A 21,419-nucleotide genomic window follows, 5' to 3' on the forward strand; every position below is an offset into this window, starting at 1 on the left:
GTGGGGGGGTGCAGGGCAGAAGGCTGGGGTGCTTGGCTCGTGGGGGTGCTCCCAGCCCCCTGCCCTGAGCGGCTCACGGCAGGGGGCTGGGAGGGATATGCCCTGTTCCACTCCCTTCCCCAAGGCCCGTCTCTACCTCTCTCTGCCTCCTCTGCGGAGCAGCGAGCACGCTGCCACTCGGCTCTGTTCTGCTCCGCTCCCCCTCGCAAGGGCAAGGGCCGTCGCCGGCAGGGAGAGGGAGGGGGAGGAGGAGGGGCCGGAATGCACCACGTTGTGGGAAGAAACGGGGGAGGGGGGGAGCTTGGCTGCAGCAGGGCCCAGCTGCTGCCAAGCTTCCCTTCTTCCCCTAGCGTGGCACTTTCCGGCCCCTCCTCTCATCGGGCAGGCAGTGTGCCACTCAGAATCGGCTCGCGTGCCATAGGTTGCCAACCCCTGCTATTGCCCCTTCATCCCAGGAGATTTATTTCTGTCTTAGGCCTTATCTTTGTCCTGGAGGTTTGGGAGTGCATTGCTGCTTAGAACCTTGTTCTCCTTGCACTACAGTAGAACCTCAGAGTTATGAACACCTCGGGAATGGAGGTTATTCGTAACTCTGAACAAAACATTATGGTGGTTCTTTCAAAAGTTTACAACTGCACATTGTCTTAATACAGCTTTGAAACTTACTGTGCAGAAAAAAACTGCTGCTTTCCTTTTCTTTTTTAGTAGTTTACATTTAACACAGCACTGTACTGTTTGCTTTTTTATTTTTTCCTCTTTCTCTTTTGGTCTCTGCTGTTGCCTGATTGTGCATTTCCAGTTCCAAATGAGGTGTGTGGTTGACTGGTCAGTTCGTAACTCTGGTGTTTGTAACTCTGAGGTTCTACTGTACTTTCCCAGACCTAAATCAGCAAGGTTTTCTCTTGGATCAGGAACCTGCTGAAAGATATTGGCCTAATGTTAGTATCCTGCACTGCCACTGACGTGGTTTTGGATTATGTTCCTGGACACTGGCTTTCTGGGTGCAAGTGGTGTGCTGTGGGGGGGGGATGGAAGGCCTTGCACCAATGCTGTAACCTGCTGGGATGATTCAGGAGCACTATTTGCTGAGTTGGGAGATACTTTAGTTCTCCTAGGCCAGAAGAATGACAGCTGTATGATCTTTGGGCTCTGACGCTCATGCAGAGGAGAAACCAATCTGTAAAAGTTATGGAAAAAGATTAATGGTTAAGATAATTTATCCCTAATTGTGGGAAAGCAATGACAGAAAAAACTCTTGTCACTGAAGTATTGAAATATATTAAAGCATACGTCCGGAAAGGACTTCATAGGTAAAGTCCAAACCCCTCAGTCAGACCTGTTCAGTCTTGCACTTGAACATGCTAATTCCAATTTAAGATGCACAAGAGTAAAATGGCAAGGCAATGATGCTGATCTCCCCTCTTCTTTCAGGGTTCTTTGAAATGAAGATGAAGTATGATGAAAGTGATAACGCCTTCATTCGGGCATCCAGAGCTGTTACAGACAAAGTCACCGGTTTAATAGGTAGCATTTCATCTTTCTTGAGAAGAGTCTCTCGAGGGTTACATGGCACATAGCTGAGACTGAGGATTAACAATGGGAGTATTAGTGCTGCTGCCCTCCGTGTATTACTAGCCTTTGGGAAGGAATTCGGGGCTTCCTGATATTTTGCATATACATATCATGTGTCTTGTGGAATGTTGTAGCAACCAGCCACTGGCTCAGGAGTGGGCAGTAATGACAAATGGGGATAAAATTAAAACCCCAAACACAATGTTTAGCTCTGTCCTGGCAGAACTGACTTATGTGATAGATATGTGAAGGCTGTGTCTCCCCCTTACCTTTTGGCAACACTTGTGCCAACAAAAGCTCATTAAATTGAATTGCCTTGTCAGGTGGGCTGTTCTCGAAGACAGAAATGTCAGAGGTTTTGACAGAGATTCTCAAAGTGGACCCAGCTTTTGACAAGGATCAGTTTCTAAAGCAATGTAAGAACGACATAATCCCCAATGTTCTGGAGGTGAGTTAGAGGGGCAGGGACATGATGCACTTATTTCTGTCCTTAAAGTCTCACAGAAGGCTTCCAACTCAGACTGTTTGATTTTGCTAAAGATAAAAGTCAGTGCTGGGTGACTGGCTTTTTGCCTCTCAAACTCAGGGTTCCAGCCCAGCTTAACTAACTGGAAGAAATGACTTAGTGTAAGGAGTGATGAATCTCAGGTCAGGAGAACCACCCCACCCAGTCTAGCAGGTTTTAGGCCCTGACCAGACTGGAAAATAAACTGCCTCACTCTCTGAGTGACGAACGCTAAGAGCTCCAGAGAGACCTAACATAGTTAGATGAATGGGTAGTATTGTATGCAGTGTTGTTGTAGCTGTGTTGGTCCCAGGTTATTAGAGACAAGGTGGGTGAAATAATAACTTTTACTGGACCAACTTCTGTTGGTGAACGAAACAAGCTTTCGATCTTACACAGAGCTCTTCTGCAAGTCTGGATCTGAACTGGACCAGACCTGAAGAAGAGCTCTGTGTGAGCTCTAAAACTTGTCTTTCACCAACAGAAGTTTATCCAATAAAAGATATTACCTCGTTCTGGGTAGTACGACAGACAATATATAGTGTTGACAAGCGGGGTGGCAAAATGAATTACTGGCTTGAATGGACTTTGTAAGGAGAAGTTGAAAAGATTGGGATTGTTTAGTTTAGAGAAGGAAAATGAGAATGGTATATAAACCCATGGATATTAGACTAAATAAGAATGCTATTCTTTATTTCTTATGATGTAAGAACAGGGAGATGTGCAATTATAGTGCAAGAGGTGTAGTTAAAACTGATAAAAGGAAATACTCCTTAACACATTTCACAGTTTGTCTGGAGCTCGCGACCATAAGAGTTCATCGAGCCAGTTGCTTAGGATGATTCAAAAAAGGATTTGATGTTTATGGGTAAGCAGGACATCCACAGTGAGGTGGTGATATATTTTGAAAGCAGATGTTGTGTGGTCACATCTGTGTGTAATAACTGATCAGTTGAGTGTCTCTCAAACTGGTTAAACACATAGCTGTATCTGTAGTGTAGACAGAGCCTAAAACTAAGGAATATAGGAATTGTGACACAGGATTGGACCGTCTTTTATCCTGCTTCTAATAGTGGCCGATGCTAAATGCTTCAAGGAAGGTGCAGAAACCCTTAGATGGACACTTATAGAATAGACTGCCCATGGGGAAGGGTCTTTTTAACCCTAGGCAGTAAGTTCACTTATGACTTGAAGCTTGAAGGTTTATTATATCTATTGCATTGAAAGTTATCCTGCCTAATGGAACTCTGGATGTTATCTATCTATCTATGTCCAGTTCTCTCTTGAATCCAGCTAATTTCTTGGTTTCAATAATATCTTATAGGAGTAGGTGCCACAAGTTAATTATGCAATATTTTTTTTAAAAATCCTTTCATTATTTGGAAATGTATTATTGCCTTTCAGTTTAACTGAATGTGTCACTGTTGACCTTTTGCCATGTTGAAAATTGACCATTTGTTCCTGCTGTTTGCACCTGCTTCTGTGTTCCTGCTAAAATACATCTCCCCAAACTTGAAAATTGCTGGAAGGTATTAACAGTTTGGTGCATGTTACCTACTTAAGCCTAAGATCTGTGATTATCTCAAGCAGTATTTATAGGTACTTCTGTACTGCTCATCACCTTAATGTCTGAAATTTCATCTCACTCCATGGTGAGGCAGGTTAGGAGAAAGGTGTCATGGCATAATATAGAATTTAAAGGTCACTTTTCAAGAGCTGATAGTTTGACAGATGTTTTAAAAGTTCCCTTGTTTGTATTGCTTATTTATTACTTCCTTTTTAGGCTATGTCATCTGGAGACCTGGATGTCCTCAAAGATTGGTGCTATGAAGCAGTAAGTATAAATATTAATAATGAGTCTCTAAAGGCTGGGATTCCCCTCTGGTGTTAATTTTGGGCCTGAAATGTCCCAAGATTAGGTTCAGCATGGCCGCCCTAACCTGGGCCAAACAGTCACCATCCCCATTATGATACTGCTGTGTGCCTTGTCCTTCCTTTCCCCAGCCCCTCCCTCATGTTTGTCCCCTTCATTTGGTCTTCTGAGAAACATCTACCTTGATCTTGTGTGCTATAAAATAGTAAATAGATGTTTTCCCAGCTGTCTACTATGATAGAATTTCAGCATTGAGTCCACTTCTCTAAACACAAATGTATGTAAACTGTATCTGATCTGTAACTTCAGCAATAGGTCCATCATCACATTTTTTTAAGTTTGTGGAAGCAACCTTTGTCTGGAGATTCATTTATTCTTGTACTTTAAATGCTGTCTGTTTCTGCTGCCTGTCCTGCTCCAGAATAATTGGGCTGTTGACAATGCACAGAAAATTGTATCCTTTTTGTTAAAAAGGAAATGTAATTGCTCAACATTTTTAATGTTTTAAAGTTGCATCAATTTCCACCACAAGAGGGCTGGAAATTCACATAAACCAGATAAGCTTGTGCAGGGAATCTTCTGCATTTTGAACTGGGCAGATCCTTTTCATAGGGCTTCAGTCTCTTGGTAGTTTTATTCTGAATAAAGACACAAACAATCAGTACCTTGGTATAACAGAGTGGGATGTTTAAAGCCTTCTGCAAGCATTTCAGCACTGATTTTAAGTACTTTAGTTTACTCTGTAGGACAGCCCTCTTGAAAAGTTTGTAGAGGAGGCAGCAGACTTATGCCTGAAATACAGAGAGGCAAGAGTTTCCTACGTGTTTTATTTTAAACTTAAAAATAAAACTAGCCAAGTTGAGAGTCAGCTGCAAAACCAGCTGAGGAAATGAATAGTGTCCCATTGATGGGAGAATCTAGGACATCGGTGGAGGAGGTCTCAAATGCAATTGTGCAAATCGCTATTTGTAGCAAATCAGCACCATGTGCTAATTTATAGAGAACAAGGGAAATAGCCATTCCCAGGGATGGTCTCAAACTCTCATGAAGTATAACAGGAAGAGAACAAATTACCCCCTCTAAAACTTTTCTGACTCTGCCTTATTTGTTATGCTAATGATTCATCCTTCGTGAAAGTTGAGTATAATAAATTTAGTGCAGACTTCTGTGTGTATAAAAACTCTAATAAACAACTGGCCAATGTTCAAATCAGGTTTGAGAATAACTAAATAGCACCCACTAGCTCTCAGGGTGCAGTTCTTGGTTCAGTAAGGTTTCCCTGTCTCATCTCCCTTCAGAACCCTCTGCTTTGACTCCTGTTAGTCTAACCTCCTTACCACTAAGCTTCTGCAGGATATTTGCACTTTTAGGATTTGTGGTGAAGATTAGAAGCTTTTCAAGGTACAGACTGTGCCTTCCTTTCTGTTTGACCTACACCTAGTATATTGCTGGAAGCAAATAGCAATTCAGCATCCAGGACAACAGTTTTTGATGCATAAATAATAATGAAGCATGTGCGTCTAAAAAGGAGCCAGGAAAAACTGGGCTAATCTCCAAGTTCTGTGTACTGGGGAAATGGCTAGAAAGTTCACTTGCTTCCCAGACTGTTTCCATGTTTGCTGTCAGATCAGAACTGTAAATACTTTGGCTAGCAGGTGCTCTCAATGCATATGTTCTATGTCATTAATTATATGCTTACTGTTATGTCCAGCTGCATGACAGAGGGAGTCCCAGACAGGGCTGGATTGAGGACCCCCCCACCTCCCAGAGCATTTAATGAAACCACCTGATATTTGCATGAATATGGTAATCAGCATATTTTCAAAGAACCAAGATTGTTCATTTTGGTTGGTTTCTTTTGAAATGTTCACTGTAAGGAATCCTCCCTCTTCCTTTCCTTTGTCACGGATTTCCTAGGAGATGAAAAGTTCAAACATGTAACCAAAGTTTATATTGCTTTATTTAGACTTACAGTCAGCTTGCTTATCCAATCCAACAAGCCAAAGCAATGGGTCATCTCTTCCACTCCAGAATTATTGACGTTAACAACATTGATGTAAGTTTCCCATTTTCTGTTCCTCCTCGGAGGTGGGTCAAATCCTGAGCTCTGGCTCAGACTTGCCTTCTCACATGGGCAAATTCCTATTAATATTGGTATTATGGCAGTATGTAGAGGCTCCAGCTGAAATCAGTGCTCCACTGTGCTAGGTGCTGTACATACACATAGCAAGAGACCGTTCCTACCTGAAGAGTTTATGATCTAAATTGACGTAACAGACAAAAAGGATGGGAAGAGAATCAGTACCACACCACTGTACCTCTCATGAACTTCATTAGTAGTTTGCATGTGAAAGACCTCAGAATGTGGCCTGGTACCATTGCTTTACAGTTTATTAAATTGCCTAGAAGAGACTCCATTCCTCATGCTCCCTTTTTTACAATTCTGTTGGATTTGGGGATGGTTTAAGGCTGCTGGATTATGCTAGGTTTTACACCACTGCTGTCTTATTGTCCTTGGGGTTTCCATTTCTCTCAGAAAATGCTGTATGCGGTAAAATTGCTGCAGCTTTATTTACAGCTAAAATATAGCTTTATGATGCATGGGTATTTGTGATTCCCTGGGTGTGTGTAGAGGGGGTTTTCTGCTTCTCTTCAGCAAGTATTTCACACATGGTGGTGTGACTCACCCCTTCCACAGCTGCTCTAGGATTTGCCACTAATCTTGCTAACATCAAGATGCAGAACCATGGAGAAATACAGCAACCAACAGAGGCTGTGGGAGAGGATCATTGAGTTTGCTTCTTAGCAGCAGTATCCTGCTCTGTTAGCAGTTCCACTGTGTGAAACATCCCAGAGGGAGCTCTGTTCTGACGCTTGCCATTTTTCTGCTTAGCCAGTGGCCCAGTGAGACAGAATTGCAAGAATATTTTCCTATTGTGATCAAAACCTGGTTACAGACTGCAGGAGTCCTTGTTCCATTCCTGCAAAGGCACCTTGGTGTAAATCTATACCCCGGCAATTTAGAAAGACTAAAGATAAAGGCAAATATCACTGACCCAGTGCATGTGTGCAGATGGCTATGTTGGTGCTCATTGTGAATGATCATTCTTGGTGAACATTTCAGTGGATCAGATTCATGCAGTACAGGAAAACCTGCCTGAGAGAAATTACTGTAATTCCCAGAGACTTTTGTTGGGGAGGGAGGTTTATGGTTGTGAGTGAAGCCGTTTTCTTACTAGATGCAGTATCAGATATGGAATCAGTGGTTAAATATATTTATGGATTGACCTCTCCGTCAGGCCCAGATAGCCAGCACCAAGAGTCCTAAAAGAGTTGACTGAGGAGATCTGTTGCCCGCTGATGTTAATTTTTAATAAATCTTGGGATGCTGGGGAACTTCCAGAAGACTGGAAGAGTGCTAATGCTGTGACAGTATTCAAAAGGACAAGCAGGATGACTCAAGTAACCTTAGGCTGGTTAGCCTGACATCAATCCCAGACAAAATAGAGAAGCTGATACGGGATTCAGTGAATCAAGAATTAAAGGATAGCAATATAATTCATCCTAGTCAACATGGTTTTATGGAAAATAGGTCTTATAATCTCATCAGAGAATGAAATCGGGTTTCACAAGTTTTTTTGATAGCTGTGTAGATGTAATATACTTACTTTTTAAAGGATTTGTACGCACAATATTCTGATTTAAAAAATACTAGTATACCATACTAAAATAAAACACCCGTCACTTCCTTCTCACCACCAGTGGCTGGAATCAGAGCTCTGGTTTTCACTACACAATTCCCACAATTCCTTTTCTGTTACTGAGATTTTTCTCTGGATGTAGTTGTATAGTTAGTACCCTACTTAGTTGCTCTGGGTGATGCCCTCACCAGGGTTCAGACACTGACTATCTTCGGGGGCGGAGAGAGAAAGGAGGTGATCCCCATTAATGATCCCCCAAACAATGTGCTTGCTCTATTTGGGTGAGGGTCACACCAAGGAGCGGTGTTCAGTTTGTAAATTATTCACTAAAAGGACTCAGGTGGCTAGAGGCCTTCGGTCTGAATCAGCATCTCCTCGAGCAGCCGTGAGGCCTAGTTCGGCTCCACGGCCCGCATCGGATTGGAGGTCGCCCTCTCGCTCAGTGACTGATGCAGTCTGCATTCCAGGGCTGGCATCTCTCTGAAGAGGGGGAGAAGTTGTTTGACTCCTCAAGTGCGCTGGTGGAAGAGGTCTCATAAGGCCAATCAGGACCTCTCCCGGTCTTATGGAGATTCTTACTCTTCGTCTAAAAGTAGTATGGACTGACACTGTGCTATTGCTGACACACAGGATGGAGGAGGTCCTCCAAACTGCTCCCTGGTACAGTCAGAGTTCCTGCACAAGAATACTCACAAACTACTGGATATCCTCTAGCCATCTGCCCCAGGGAGGGTAGGCCTCTGTATTAACGATGCGCTCCTAGAGCTTGCAAAGGTTCTTTGGAGTACTCTGGCTTCAATGCTGTCTGATGCAAAGTGTTCAGAGAAACGCTATTTTGTATGTGTGCAGGGTTTTGAAGGTTTCTATTCTCTCCCAATCCCTGATTCCCTGGTTGTGACTGCCGGGAATGATAGGGCCCAGCAGGGCAGGTGTAAGTCTGCATCCAAGGCCAGGGAGTCCAAGAGGGTGGATTTAATGGATTGGAAAATTTATACTTCCTCTTCCCTGCAAATGTGTATTGTGGACCAGCAGGCATTGCTGTCCAAGTACAAGGTTATTAATTTGACAGCTATGTCTAAATTTGTAGACCAGTTACCTGAAACCTCCAGGGAGGAATTTTGAGCATTGATAGTCGAGGCCTGTTTGGTGGCCAAGACATCCTTGCAATTGGCTGAGATACGTTGACCAGAGTTTGAGAGCGCTTCTGCCTTCAGACTGTTTTCAGGCAGTTCGTCCTCTGTGTGGAGCTGCACTCTGAGCCTGCAGCTTGAATGTGCCTGAGGCTGTTGGATCACATGGCTGCTTGCATGCAGGTGGCCTAATTTGCCAGGTTCCATCTTTGCCTCTCCAAATGTGGCTGAGGACAATTTCTCGTCCAACCCAGCACTCCGTGGACAGATTGATCCTGCGCGCTCCACTGGTCCCTGGACTCCTTACATTGCTCTGGACTGTCCATCACTGTATGCCAGGGCATTCCCTTTGCTCGGTCACCGCTCACCAGGACCATTGTCACCGACTCCTCCTCGCTAGGATGGGGAGTGCATTTGTGGTCACTGAGAGTCCAGGGTCTATGGTCAGAAGAGATATATCAACATTCTGGAGCTTTGAGCCATTTACAACGCATGTTGCCTTTTGATATCGAATCAGTGGATCACATTATTATGTGACGTATTATGTGAACAGACAAGGAGGAACACACTTGAAAGTGCTGTGTCAGGTAACAATCCGACTTGGCAGTTTTGCATCAGCGAGAACATTACTACTGTGGCTGATCACTTACCTGCAGCCTGGAATCAATTCACAGATCACCTCAGTAGCAATTTCTCCTTGACTCACAAGTGGTCTCTGAAGTCCAGTGTCCTTCAGTCCATCTTTACAATTTGGAGCATTCCTATGATAAATCTGTTCGCTACGAGAGACAAGAAGAAATGTCTCTCTTTTGCTTTCAGCGGGGCTTTAGTCCGGGCTCTCTGGCCAATGCCCAATCTGAGTTGGGAATCAGCAATCTTGTATGCTTTCCCTCTGATTCCAATCATCCCGCAGGTAATCATCAAACTCAAATTGGACCATGCCAAGGTCATCCTCATTGCTCCAGCGTGGCCGAGGCAGCGTTGGTTTTCTGACTTGGCATTATCGATTCAGCATCCCATGTCTCTCCCACTTCATTCCCACCGACTGACCCAGCACCACAGTCAGATCTTGTATCCTGCACTCAGCTCTCTACATCTCACTGCATGGCTGCTCCATGGTTAAATGAGGAGGAGGAAAAATACTCTGAGGCTTTTCAACAGGTGTTACTTAATAGTAGGAAACACTCTACTAGATTGGCCTGTTTGGCCAAATGAAAACGTTTTTTGGTGTGGTCGTCTGCTGACAGGGTTCATCCGAGGTTGACAGGGAGGCAGGACATCTTGGAGTACTTGTTGCATCTTCAGACTTCAGCTCTTGCACTCAGTTCATTGAGAGGCCACCTGACTGCAATTTTGGCATTTCATCTGCCCATTCAGGGGAGACTGATATTTTCAAATCCATGACAACAAGGTTCTTGAACGGAATCCTTCATCGCCACCTGCCAGTGAAAGAACAAGTTCCTTTGTTGGACCTCAGTACAGTCTTAATGGCTCTGATGGAACCTCGGTTTGAGTCTTTTGCATCATTATCTTTTCCTCTTCTGTGTCAAAACCTGCATTCCTGGTGGCCCTAACATCTGCAAGGAATGTATGAGAGTTGCTGGTTTAGATGGCAGAGCCTCCTTATACGCGATTCTCTAAAGACAAGGTGACCTTGAGGTTGCTCCTGAAGCTTTTATCTAAAGTGGTGTTACAGTTTCATCTGAACCAGGCAGTGTATCTACCTGTGTTCTATCCTAAGCCGCATTCAGCCCTGGAGGAGCAGCATCTTCATTTGCTGGATGTCAGGTGCTGTCTGTCTTTTGCCTGGACAGAACTAAACCCTTTTGTGATTAGCCTCGTCTGTTCGTGTCGTTTGCAGACCGGATGAAGGGACAAGCAGTCTCTTCGCAGATGATCTCCTGGTAGATAACTTCCTGTATCAAGACTGCATATGAAATAGCACAAGCTATGCTCCCTCAAAGGTATTTTAAATGACCTTTCAGTACTGGATATTTGCAGGGCTGCCACTTGGTCATCTGCACATATGTTTACCAACCATTATGCAATTACCGTGGCATCCAGAGCAGATGCGAACTTTGGAGGAGCAGTCCTGCAGTCCTTGGTTAAGTTAGACATGGGGTTCTCTAACTGGGAGTCATGACCCCTCGGGGTCGCAAGGTGGTTACATGGTGGTCATGAACTATCACCTCCGTGGGGCTGACAGCTCCCAGCCACCATCAAATTACCCTCCTCCTATTTTTAATGTATAAGGGGGGGTCACACTCGGAGGCTTACTGTGTGAAAAGGGTCACTGATACAAAAAGTTTGAAAACCACTGAAGTAGACTCCGGGTCCCTGCAGGTACTGCTTGTGAGTCAGCTGCATCTCCTCGAAGAGGAAGAAATGGTTACTTACTGTGACTGGTTCTTCGAGATGTGATGCAGACGTGTGTTCCATAACCCACCCTCTGTCCACTCTGCATTGGAGTCTGTACTCCTGACATTGGGTGCGAAGAAACTGAGGGATGTTGGGGTGGTGCTGCTTCATATAGTCAGGAGAGGGGCTACAGCCATGAGGGGCAAGCGCCACCACCCTATGGGTAGTACTAGGCAATATTGTCCAGCTCCTGTACACTGGGTGTGCACACACCCAAGTGGAATACACGCCTGCATCAGATCTCAAAGGACCACAATTACAGTCAGTAACCATTTCTTATCTATGTATACGGCATTATGAGAACAACGCTGGAATACTGCGTCCAGTTTTAGTGTCCATGTTTGTAAAAGGATGTTAAAAATTGGAGAGGGTACAGGAAAAAACCATAAATGATTTGAGGACTGGCGAACATACCTTACTGGGAAAACTTAGACCTCAATTTGTTTAGCGTACCAAAAAGAAGATTGAGAAGTGACTTGATTAGTGTACAGTAACTCCTCACTTAACGTTGTAGTTATGTTCCCGAAAAATGAGATTTTAAGCAAAACAATGTTAAGCGAATCCAATTTCCCCATAAAATTTAATGTAAATGAGGGGGTTAGGTTCCAGGGAAATTTTTTTCACCAGACAAAAGAAAGTAAGTGTGTGTGTGTGTGCACACACACGCAGTATAAGTTTTAAACAAACAATTTAATTACACAGCGATGATGATTGTGAAGCTGGGTTGAGGTGGTGAAGTCAGAGGGTGGGATATTTCGCAGGGAATGCCTTACTGCTAAATGATGAACTAGCATTTGGCTGAGTCCTCAAGGGTTAACTGTTAATGTAACCTCACTCTACAAGGCATGGAGGGAGGGGAGAGAGCATAGCAGACAGAGACACACACCATGTGTCTGAGAGCGAGAGATGCACATTTCCCCTTTAAGTAGCTGACCCCAGTCTTAAGTACACTGCCTTGTTAATTAGATCAGCTTGCTGAGATTGCAGCTGCTGCCTGGAAGCTCCCACCATCCTGAACCCTGTCATGTGTACCCCTTGCCCTATGGAAATGGCATAAGCGGGGTGCAGGAGCTGGAGGGAAGGGGACACCCTGACATTAGCCCCCACTTCCCCCCTCTCCCCGTACAGCAAGCAGGAGTCTCTGGGAGCATCTCCAAGGCAGAGGGCAGGAGCAGTACATGGCAGTGGGGGAGGGACAGCTCAATGCCGGCAATTGCTAGCCTGCTGGGCAGCTGCAGCACAGGGAACTAAGGGGAGCGGGGAGCTGATAGGGAGGCTGCCAGTCCACCCTGATTCCAAGCCCCCACCAGCTCGCTCCAGCGGGCTGCTCTTCCTGCAAGCAGTGGACAAAGCAGGCGGCTGCCAAACGACGTTAGAAGGGAGCATTCTACAACTTTAAACGAGCATGTTCTCTAAGGGTATGTCTACACTACAGGATTAATCCGAATTTAGATAATTCGAATTTGGGAAACAGGTTGTATAAATTCGATTGTGCGCGGCCACACTAAGCACATTAATTCGGTGGTGTGCGGCCACACTACCTCATTTATTTTAATCACATTGATTCGGTGGTGTGCGGCCACACTAACCCTAATTCGAATTAACAAAATTGATTTTGACGCTACTCCGTTCGTCGAGGTGGAGTACAGAAATCGATTTAAAGCGCCCTTTAATTCGAATTAACTGGCTCTGTAGTGTGGACGGGTGAAGGGTTAATTCGGATTAACGCAGCTAAATCCGAATTAAAGTCGTAGTGTAGACCAGGCCTAATTGATCAGCAACGAAACAACGTTAACCGGGACGACTTTAAGTGAGGAGTTACTGTATAAGTACCTGCACGGGGAGGAAATACTGGCTACTAAAGGGCTCTTTAATGTAACAGAGAAAAGCAGAACATGAACCAATGTCTGGGAGCTGAAACCAGACAAATTCACATTAGAAATTGGGTACAAATGTTTAACACTGAGGATGATTAACCATTGGAACAAACTACCAAAGAAATGATGGATTCTCCATCTCCTGAGGTCTTCAAATCAGAATGCCTTTCTGGAAGTTAAACGTTGGTCAGACCCAAGTTATTGGGCTCAGTACTGGAGGAGCTGGGTGAAATTCTTCTGTTGACCTAGCCACTGCTTCTCAGAGAAGTGGATTGTGCACATCGCTAGAAAGAACCCCTTCTGTTGATATAGGAAGCGTCTACGCTACAAGTTCTGTAGTCACGTAGCTGTGGCTCTGCTGCTCTAATACTTGTCACTCTCAGGCTGTCTACACTACAAGACAACTTAAGCTACAGAGACCTAGTAGCAGGTAACTGAACGTGCAGTATATTTGACAGGGCAAAGCCATTTGAAAAGACCAAAATTTGAAAAGCCATTTTGAGACTGTCTACACTAGGGGCAAGGGCAACCTACCCATGTTGCTTAGGGTGCACATTTTTTTCACCGCTCTGAGCAACGTAGTTAGGTTGATCTAACTTTTAAGTGTAAACCAGGCCTCAGCCAATATACAGGACTGGTAATAACCGCAGTTCTTTTCAGTTCACTTGGAGATGTGAAGTTAGAAATACCACAGATGTATCCAAGACTCCTCACCCAAGTCAGTTTCCCTAGCAACAGAGGCGAGCTGGTGGAAGGAACTTGGTAGTTTCCTCCTGTTTCCTGAACCACTAAACTGCCGCGCAGTTTGTGATCGCCAATAACCTCTTGAGAGGACTGTGATGGGAGCGGCACAGGGAGCTAAGGTTTGAGGCTCCTGGGCTTTGAGCTGTGTGGCATTCTAGGACTGGAATCGCAGGGGGAGCAGTTGAAGTTCATTGGCAGAGCTGCATGTGGGAAACTATCGGCCCTCATAATACCTCAATGTTACACGAACTGCCAGTACCCCACATTCCTTTTCAAAACAGGAAGAAACGGAGCTTGTGGTGTTCCTTTTTCTAGTACTCGTAATGCCATTGGTTGTAACCTAGCAGTGGGAAACTGATGCCATAGTACTACATGGCAGATTGTACTTTGAAAGAATGTTCGGGTTCCTCTAACTTGATTTCAAATGAGCATATTTTCTGTGAACCAAACATCATCATCACTCCCATAACTGCATTGGTCGGTGGGGCACCATCATTGATGAGCAATGGCAATTCTTATAAAAGAACTGTACCCCTCCCTCTCCTTCCAAGGCCCGTATTGCCATAGTAATCTGAGGGCCTCCTGGGATATCGGACTGTCCCCTTCCCTTACACCAACTCCTCTGAAATAATAGGAAACCTTTCCTGCCCTTTCTGTAACATGAGGAATTAAATGAGAGTGCCAACCAAGCAGGAATCTGCCCATTACAGCTGCAATTCCCTTGATTATCTCCAGCAATAAACAATGCATTCTAATCAAATGAACTTTATTGAAGTAATAAACATTATCACTTTATTCTAAACATCTCACTTAATTTAGGAACGTCCAGTATAAAGTCTGTGTCCAAGAGACATGACTTCATGGTGTGCTGAATAATAACTCCTGGGTGGAAAGTTTAGGTTTTTTTTTTCTCCCCCTTCCGTTATGGAGATATACCTATCTCATAGAACTGGAAGGGACCCTGAAGGGTCATCGAGTCCAGCCCCTTGCCTTCACTAGCAGGACCAAGTACTGATTTTTGCCCCAGATCCTTAAGTGGCCTCCTCAAGGATTGAACTCACAACCCTGGGTTTAGCAGGCCAATGCTCAAACCACTGAGCTATCCCTAAATAGAACAATGTCACGGTAGCAGGACTGGAGTTCTGGCTGAAGAGGCACTTTGTTATGTGTCTGTTTTCAGCCATTTACAACTTTCTTGAAATATTACCCTGGGGTCGTCTTTGTTTGTTCTTAGCCCAAAGGTGAATGGGCAAGGGGATATTTAATAAAATTCTCCTGCGACCTTTGAGCTGAAAGGTATTGTCAGACATTCTTTTGATACATTTTTACTCTTTGAAAACAGACTATTTTGTTGGAGAAGCTCTAGGTTGGCATGTACAGACAGTGTTTTCAATCAGAATGGCATCTTTGCTATGGTTGGGAAAGAACATTTAGAATGAAAATAGCAAACTGCAGCATGTCAGTTCCAAAACAGAACTGTTGTGTGTGCACAATGATTCTCCAGATAGCGTTTGATACATGCATAGTGAAGTAATGTTCCATCTGTATTTGAATATGCAATTTCCATGTACATGAGAAGAGTGAAACTTAAGACCAACACTTTCAAACATAGACATCTAAATACATATTTGAGGTACCTAGACAAACATTCTAATTTTCAAAGATGCTGAGCACCTACAACTTCCTTTGACTTCAATGGGATTTTTTGGTGCTTAGCACCTCTCAAATGAAGACCTTTTGTTTAAGTGCCTTAATATGGATTTAGATGTGCAACTTTAGGAACTCACGTTTCAAAATGTTGACTTAGAAGCATGTAACATAAACTGACTGGAGACAGTTTTCTTTTTTGGTAAAAACACTAAAAATTAAATGCAAAAAGCCATACTAGTACAGAATTATGATTAAAATTTAGATGTTACATACACATATAATGAAATTCAGTGCACGCACTGCGGCTTATGTTAAGGCAGAAAAGTTATACCTCACCATCTGCATTAGCAGAAAATGGCTGTCCAATTGAATTCCTGAACTGGCACATGGCCCTAAAGTCTGGCTTTAGACACATGGAATGAAAGTGCTCAGAGCTGAATGTTTGTCACTGAGTAGTCTGGTTTCCTGGCTGAGTTGGTGGAGAGGTGGCAATATGATTTATTGCTGTGCTAGAAACTTAGGGCTGGTCTACGCTACAGCCTCCCTCCCGCCGATATAAGTGCCCTACTACACCGACATAACAACTCCACCTCCACGAGAGGTGTAAGGCTTATGTCGGTTACTTACATCGCTGTTCTCTGTCTTGTCACTTGCTGTGAAATTGACAAGCTGGGCCTGCTCTCCAGGGGCAAGAAGCCCCGGATGGCTTCCTCCCCACTCCCGGCGGGGAATGGAGAGGCGAGAAACCCTGGGCGGCCTGCTGGGAGCCCGGGAGCCTGTGGGGCAGCTGGACTCCTGGCAGGGAGCTGCCAGCGTAGCTGAGACCAGGCTCTCTGCTCCCCACACTGCCCCTGTTAGGTCAGTGGAAGCGCTCTTGGTAAGGACGTGCACCACTGACCCAAGGAAGGTCGTGTGGATCTACCCCACTGGCAGAATTAATGTGGTGGCTGTAAGTTGACCTAATACAGGTTGACTTACCTTTCTAGTGTAGACATACTCTTAGGCTCAAGTGCAATTAGGAAAGCTTCACTTGCCAGGCAGGTGAAGTGCTGAGCTTAGTCTTGGCAGAGTGAGAGAGACTCGTTTTCTAACGTCATTACTCCATAGAGCATGACAGAGTTCTGTGCCCTCTTTCCTGGGTGAAGTCAGCCAGTGGCTGTTTTAAGGGGAAGGACATGTACACTGAGTCACTTGCCTGCCCTCTGTGCCACACGCAGGTGGGAAATGGCTTCCAGCAACTTGCCTTAACTTTTTTTTTTTTATATATATATATATATAAGTTCTCAAATCCAGGAAATGCTGCCATAGTTAATTTGAACACACATCTTAGCTCTGCCCTTTGTGTGCATTATAAAGCTGTCTTTAATTAAATGATCAAATACTACTGCTTAAAAGCAATCTGTGATTTTTACTACTACCTTAGAGAGACATTATTTCTGAGGTAATACAATCAAGGATTTAAAGACCATGGGTCACTTAAGCACATATGAACAACTGACCCTGTATCATAATAGATTCCTGCCAGAGGGGAGCATCGTGATTGCCTCTCAGCTTTGCATTCTTAATAAAGCAACTTTAATTTTGCCTTGTCTTTTGCATTTAATTTCCTAGGTATTTAGAGAGGTAAGAGATGTCAGTGGAATAAAGAGGACAGGAAACGGGGGGAAAAAAGGCATTGGCCTTCATGGCTTCTATTCCACTTAAAAGTTCCTTTACCCAGTGCATTGGGACTTACCTTGTTACGGGCTATTTACGTACTAGGTGGGAAGTGTCAAAGTTGGAGTTGGATTTGAGTTATTTCCCTGGAAAAAGTATACTGTTATTTTTTAAGAGCAGGACTTTTTTTTATCATCCCCTCATAACTCAGAAATAGCTGAATAGCTCTTGTTCACATTTTCCAAAAAATTCAGCCCTCAGGCACATAAGAATGGAAAATTTCTGCCCAAAAGGGACCGTTTTTTCTGAAAGTGTAGTATAAGTATTTAAAAACATGATTACAATGTGGAAACATTTTGAAACAGCGTGGTAGTACAATTGACTCAAGCAATTGTACTAGCACAACTGGTATAATTCAGTATAGTAGCCAGAATCAGCCTTGAAAAGGGATTACAGGCTAATGATTTACTGTGCAAGTCATAGTAGTAATTCTAAATTCTCCTGATGTTAACATGCAAAAAGACATCTCCACTTTCTAATAGAAAATTTTTCTCGTTACAGCTTGCTATGGGGAAGATGATGGAGCAGGGACCCGTATTAATTATCACTTTCCAGGCTCAACTTGTTAGGGTGATTAAAAATCAGAAAGGAGAGGTGGTAGAAGGAGATCCGGTAAGTGATGCTGTCAAGGCTGATTCCTCACTCTAGCACTTCGAGTGCAGAAGGTGGGGGCCCGCAATGATTCTAGCAGTAAATACTGGCCACTCCAAGCTTGTATTAAGCTCCTAAGGTTACAGCTTTTCTCTGACCTTGGATGGATAGATGCTGCCACCACCCAAGTGCAGAACCCCTTTGAGAACCCAGGAAGGTGCACTTGGGAATTTCTTCCTGTGGGGTACCCTCAAGCCCTTTCACCCCCCCTCCGGGAAAGAGCTGAGAAAGAAAAACAAAGGAAATCAGCTGTTGCTATCAGCTAATTAAACAACATGTGCACAAACCTCTTAGGGACACAAAAATCCAATCCTGTTCTTAAAAAAGGTAAATTTTATTAAAACAAAAAGAAAGAAAATACATCTGGAAACTCAGGCTATTACTAGATTTAAAAAGAGCAAATACAATGATTAAGTATCAAGAATAGTTCTTGAGGTCCATCTTAAAGGTTACAAGCAAAACAAAAGCACCTGGGGTTAGCGCAGAGGAGTCCACAAGCCATAAAGAAATAAAAGGAGATAAACCTGATCGCGTCTTCCTAGACATTTCCTGATCTGCTTACATATCTGGGATTTCAAATGAGTAGTTTCTAGGTATGATACTGATGATTTTTCATACCTGGCCCCAAGCTTTTTACAGCATAGTTTCAGCCCTGTCTCTGCTTCTCTCTGAGAACAACCACAGACAGACAAAAGGGGAGTCTTGTTTCAATTTCAAAAAGTTCTAGCCTTCCCATTGGTTCTTTTGGCCAGGTGCCCCACTTACTTCCTTTTACCTATGCATAGCAGTGATACTTTTTAGCCCTTTACAGGTAAAGCAAGTAGAGAACAGCTACTAAGAGGGATTTTATAGTTAAATGGCTGGCTGAGTCCATAAAAGGGAGCTAGCCCTCTCCCCCCCCCCCCCTTTCATTTATCACAGATGCCCTGTACTGTGTGAAAAATGAAGTGCTTTGCAGTCAGTTCTAGTGAGATTGTGTGCATTCACTTTTAATCCAGTCATCACTGTGTAACACATATATCTGCCATGGAGCCTGGCTAATGTGCATTTAACTAATCCATACTCTCCATAATTCACCCCCACAAACACATGCCCTCTCCGCTTCTGAGCAGAGATGAACTAGTGCTCTAGCAACAGGTCTGGCATTACTGAGCTCTCATTACTTCAGTATGTTTGTTAGAACATCACTAATTAAAACTAAGCTTGTCAAATAAATGAACAAGTTCATTTTGTGATGGAGAACTGGGCTTTCTTTAGGGTGATCACTTACTAATAGATGAAGGTCAGTGCTTCACAATGGGTCTCCATATCACCAGTGTGAAGTAACAAGTCCTGCACTCAAAGCACACATGAAACCTTTGCCCTGTAAGCATGTCCAGACTTCTTGTGTGTCCCAGAACTCAGATGCTTTCATTGCTATTAACGGAGATCTAGAAAATGGAGCAATTGATTTAAAAAAAATCCACCAACAGAAAAAACTGGAGGGGAGTACTTGGAAAAACAAGATATCTGATGGTAGGACCCTTAGCAGCCATCTTAAAAAGTGCTCAGAATGAGGAAGGTGTAATGAGCTGGTGTAGAGCTAATGGGATTTGGGTCTTTATAGTGGGAAATGGTGATTGGGTTCAATAAGTTGCACTTCAATCCCAGGTGAAATCATGGAACCAAATAATGAAAGGGCAGAGCATCCAGATGCATCTAGCACAGTGGGTCCCTGCCCCTTGGTACACCTGCTCCCTTCCTGTGCCTGGCCTGGCTCAGCCACTCAGAGCTCTGTCCTTGTCAGATGCAGGGGGTGGCAGGTACACTGCCTGAGATCGTTGTGCTGGTGCATTTGAAAGGCCCAGGGATCCTGGGCAGCAGTGGGGAGTAGCAAAGGACGGGATTATGGTTTAGAGAAGGTTGTGAAACCCGAGGAGATGAGTGCCATGGGCAGCAAGCCACCCAGAGGATTACACAGAATCACTCACAGCATGCTGCTTGATTGCATTGCTTTAAAGTCTAATGACAGAGCTGGTAGACAAAGGGAATTTAGTGGGTGGAAAGTCCCAGCAGTGGCTCAAGCCAAATTGGAAATAAGCAGGGCTGTTACTATCTATCCAGGATTGAATGCAGAGAGGAACAGGGGCTGCTACCTTTATGGATCTCCCTGCTGGGGACTGTCATCATGATGTAGGTTTTGAACAAACAATCTCACTTCCGTCACATACATCCCATCACTTCATGGCTGAAATGTTGTAGGACCTTTCTGAGCCAAAAAAAAAAAAAAAAAAAAAAAAAAAAATTTGCATATTAAAAACCTTTTGGGAAAGACAACACCCCCATCCCAAGTTAGAGGGTCAGCCTTACTCAACATGCCTCAGTTAATCAGCTAATCACTTCTTAATGTGGCTGCTTTACATAGGCCTGGTCTACACTACGGGGTTAGGTCGAATTTAGCCGCGTTAGGTTGATTTAAAAATGAATGCATCCACACAACCAACCCTGTTCCGTCGACCTAAAGGGCTCTTAAAATCGACTTCTGTACTCCTCCCCAGCAAGGGGAGCAGCGCTAAAATCGACTTTGCTGGGTCGACTTTGGTATAGTGCGGACGCAAATTGATGGGATTGGCCTCCAGGAGCTATCCCAGAGTGCTCCATTGTGACCACTCTGGACAGCACTTTGAAGTTCGATGCACTAGCCAGGTACACAGGAAAAGCCCCGGGAACTTTTGAATTTCATTTCCTCTTTGGTCAGCGTGGCGAACTCAGCAGCACAGGTGACCATGCAGTTCCCCCAGAATCGTAGAGAGTAGAATGTTTCTGTGCTCCCCCTATCATCTCTGTCCCTGAGGTTATCGCAGTTTAGAAGGTGAAAAAAATGCACTCGCGATGACATGTTTTCTGAGCTCATGCAGTCCTCCTGCACTGATAGGGCACAGCTTAATGCTTGGAGGCATTCAGTGGCAAAGGCCAGGAAAGAATTAAGTGAGCGCGAAGAGCAGAGGCAGGACGCGATGCTGAGGCTAATGGGGGAGCAAACGGACACGAAGCGTCTGTTGGGGGAGCAAACGGACATGATGAAGCATCTGTTGGAGCTGCAGGAAAGCCAACAGGAGCACAGACTCCAGCTGCATCCACTGTATAACTGCCTACCCTCCTCCCCATGTTCCATAGCCGCCTCCCCCAGATGCCCAAGAACGCGGGGGGGAAGGCTCCGGGCACCCAGCCACTCCACTCTAGAGGATGGCCCAAGCAACAGAAGGCTGTCATTCAAACAGTCTGATTTTTAGTGTGGCTACAATACCTTGTCTGTTATCTCTTTTGTTTTTTTTTTTTTTTAAATTAATAAAGAATGCATGGTTTCAAAACAATAGTTATTTTATTTCAAAGTGGGGAGGGTGGTTGGCTTACAGGGAATTAAAATCAACAAAGGGGGCGGGTGTGCATCAAGGAGAAACACACAAGTGTCACACCGAAGCCTGGCCAGTCATTAAACTGGTTTTCAAAGCCTCTCTGATGCGCAGCGTGCCTTGCTGTGCTCTTCTAATCGCCCTGGTGTCTGGCTGATCAAAATCGGAAGTCAGGCAATTTGCCTCAACC

General features: G+C 44.3%; 1 protein-coding gene across 2 annotated transcripts in view; it reads left to right on the forward strand.

The window, feature by feature from the left end:
- Window positions 1-21,419, forward strand: part of TIMM44 (translocase of inner mitochondrial membrane 44) — a 70,328-nt gene that overhangs the window by 41,552 nt on the left and 7,357 nt on the right. For both annotated transcript variants that reach the window (XM_026659699.1, XM_026659701.2), the window contains 5 exons: window positions 1,432-1,524; window positions 1,896-2,020; window positions 3,861-3,911; window positions 5,917-6,006; window positions 17,688-17,798. In XM_026659699.1, the coding sequence (XP_026515484.1) occupies window positions 1,432-1,524; window positions 1,896-2,020; window positions 3,861-3,911; window positions 5,917-6,006; window positions 17,688-17,798 (470 nt within the window). The remainder of the gene's footprint in view (window positions 1-1,431; window positions 1,525-1,895; window positions 2,021-3,860; window positions 3,912-5,916; window positions 6,007-17,687; window positions 17,799-21,419) is intronic.

The sequence above is a fragment of the Terrapene carolina genome, unplaced genomic scaffold, assembly GCF_002925995.2.
Source record: "Terrapene carolina triunguis isolate 2854851 unplaced genomic scaffold, T_m_triunguis-2.0 Scaffold662, whole genome shotgun sequence".
Taxonomy (NCBI): domain Eukaryota; kingdom Metazoa; phylum Chordata; order Testudines; family Emydidae; genus Terrapene; species Terrapene triunguis.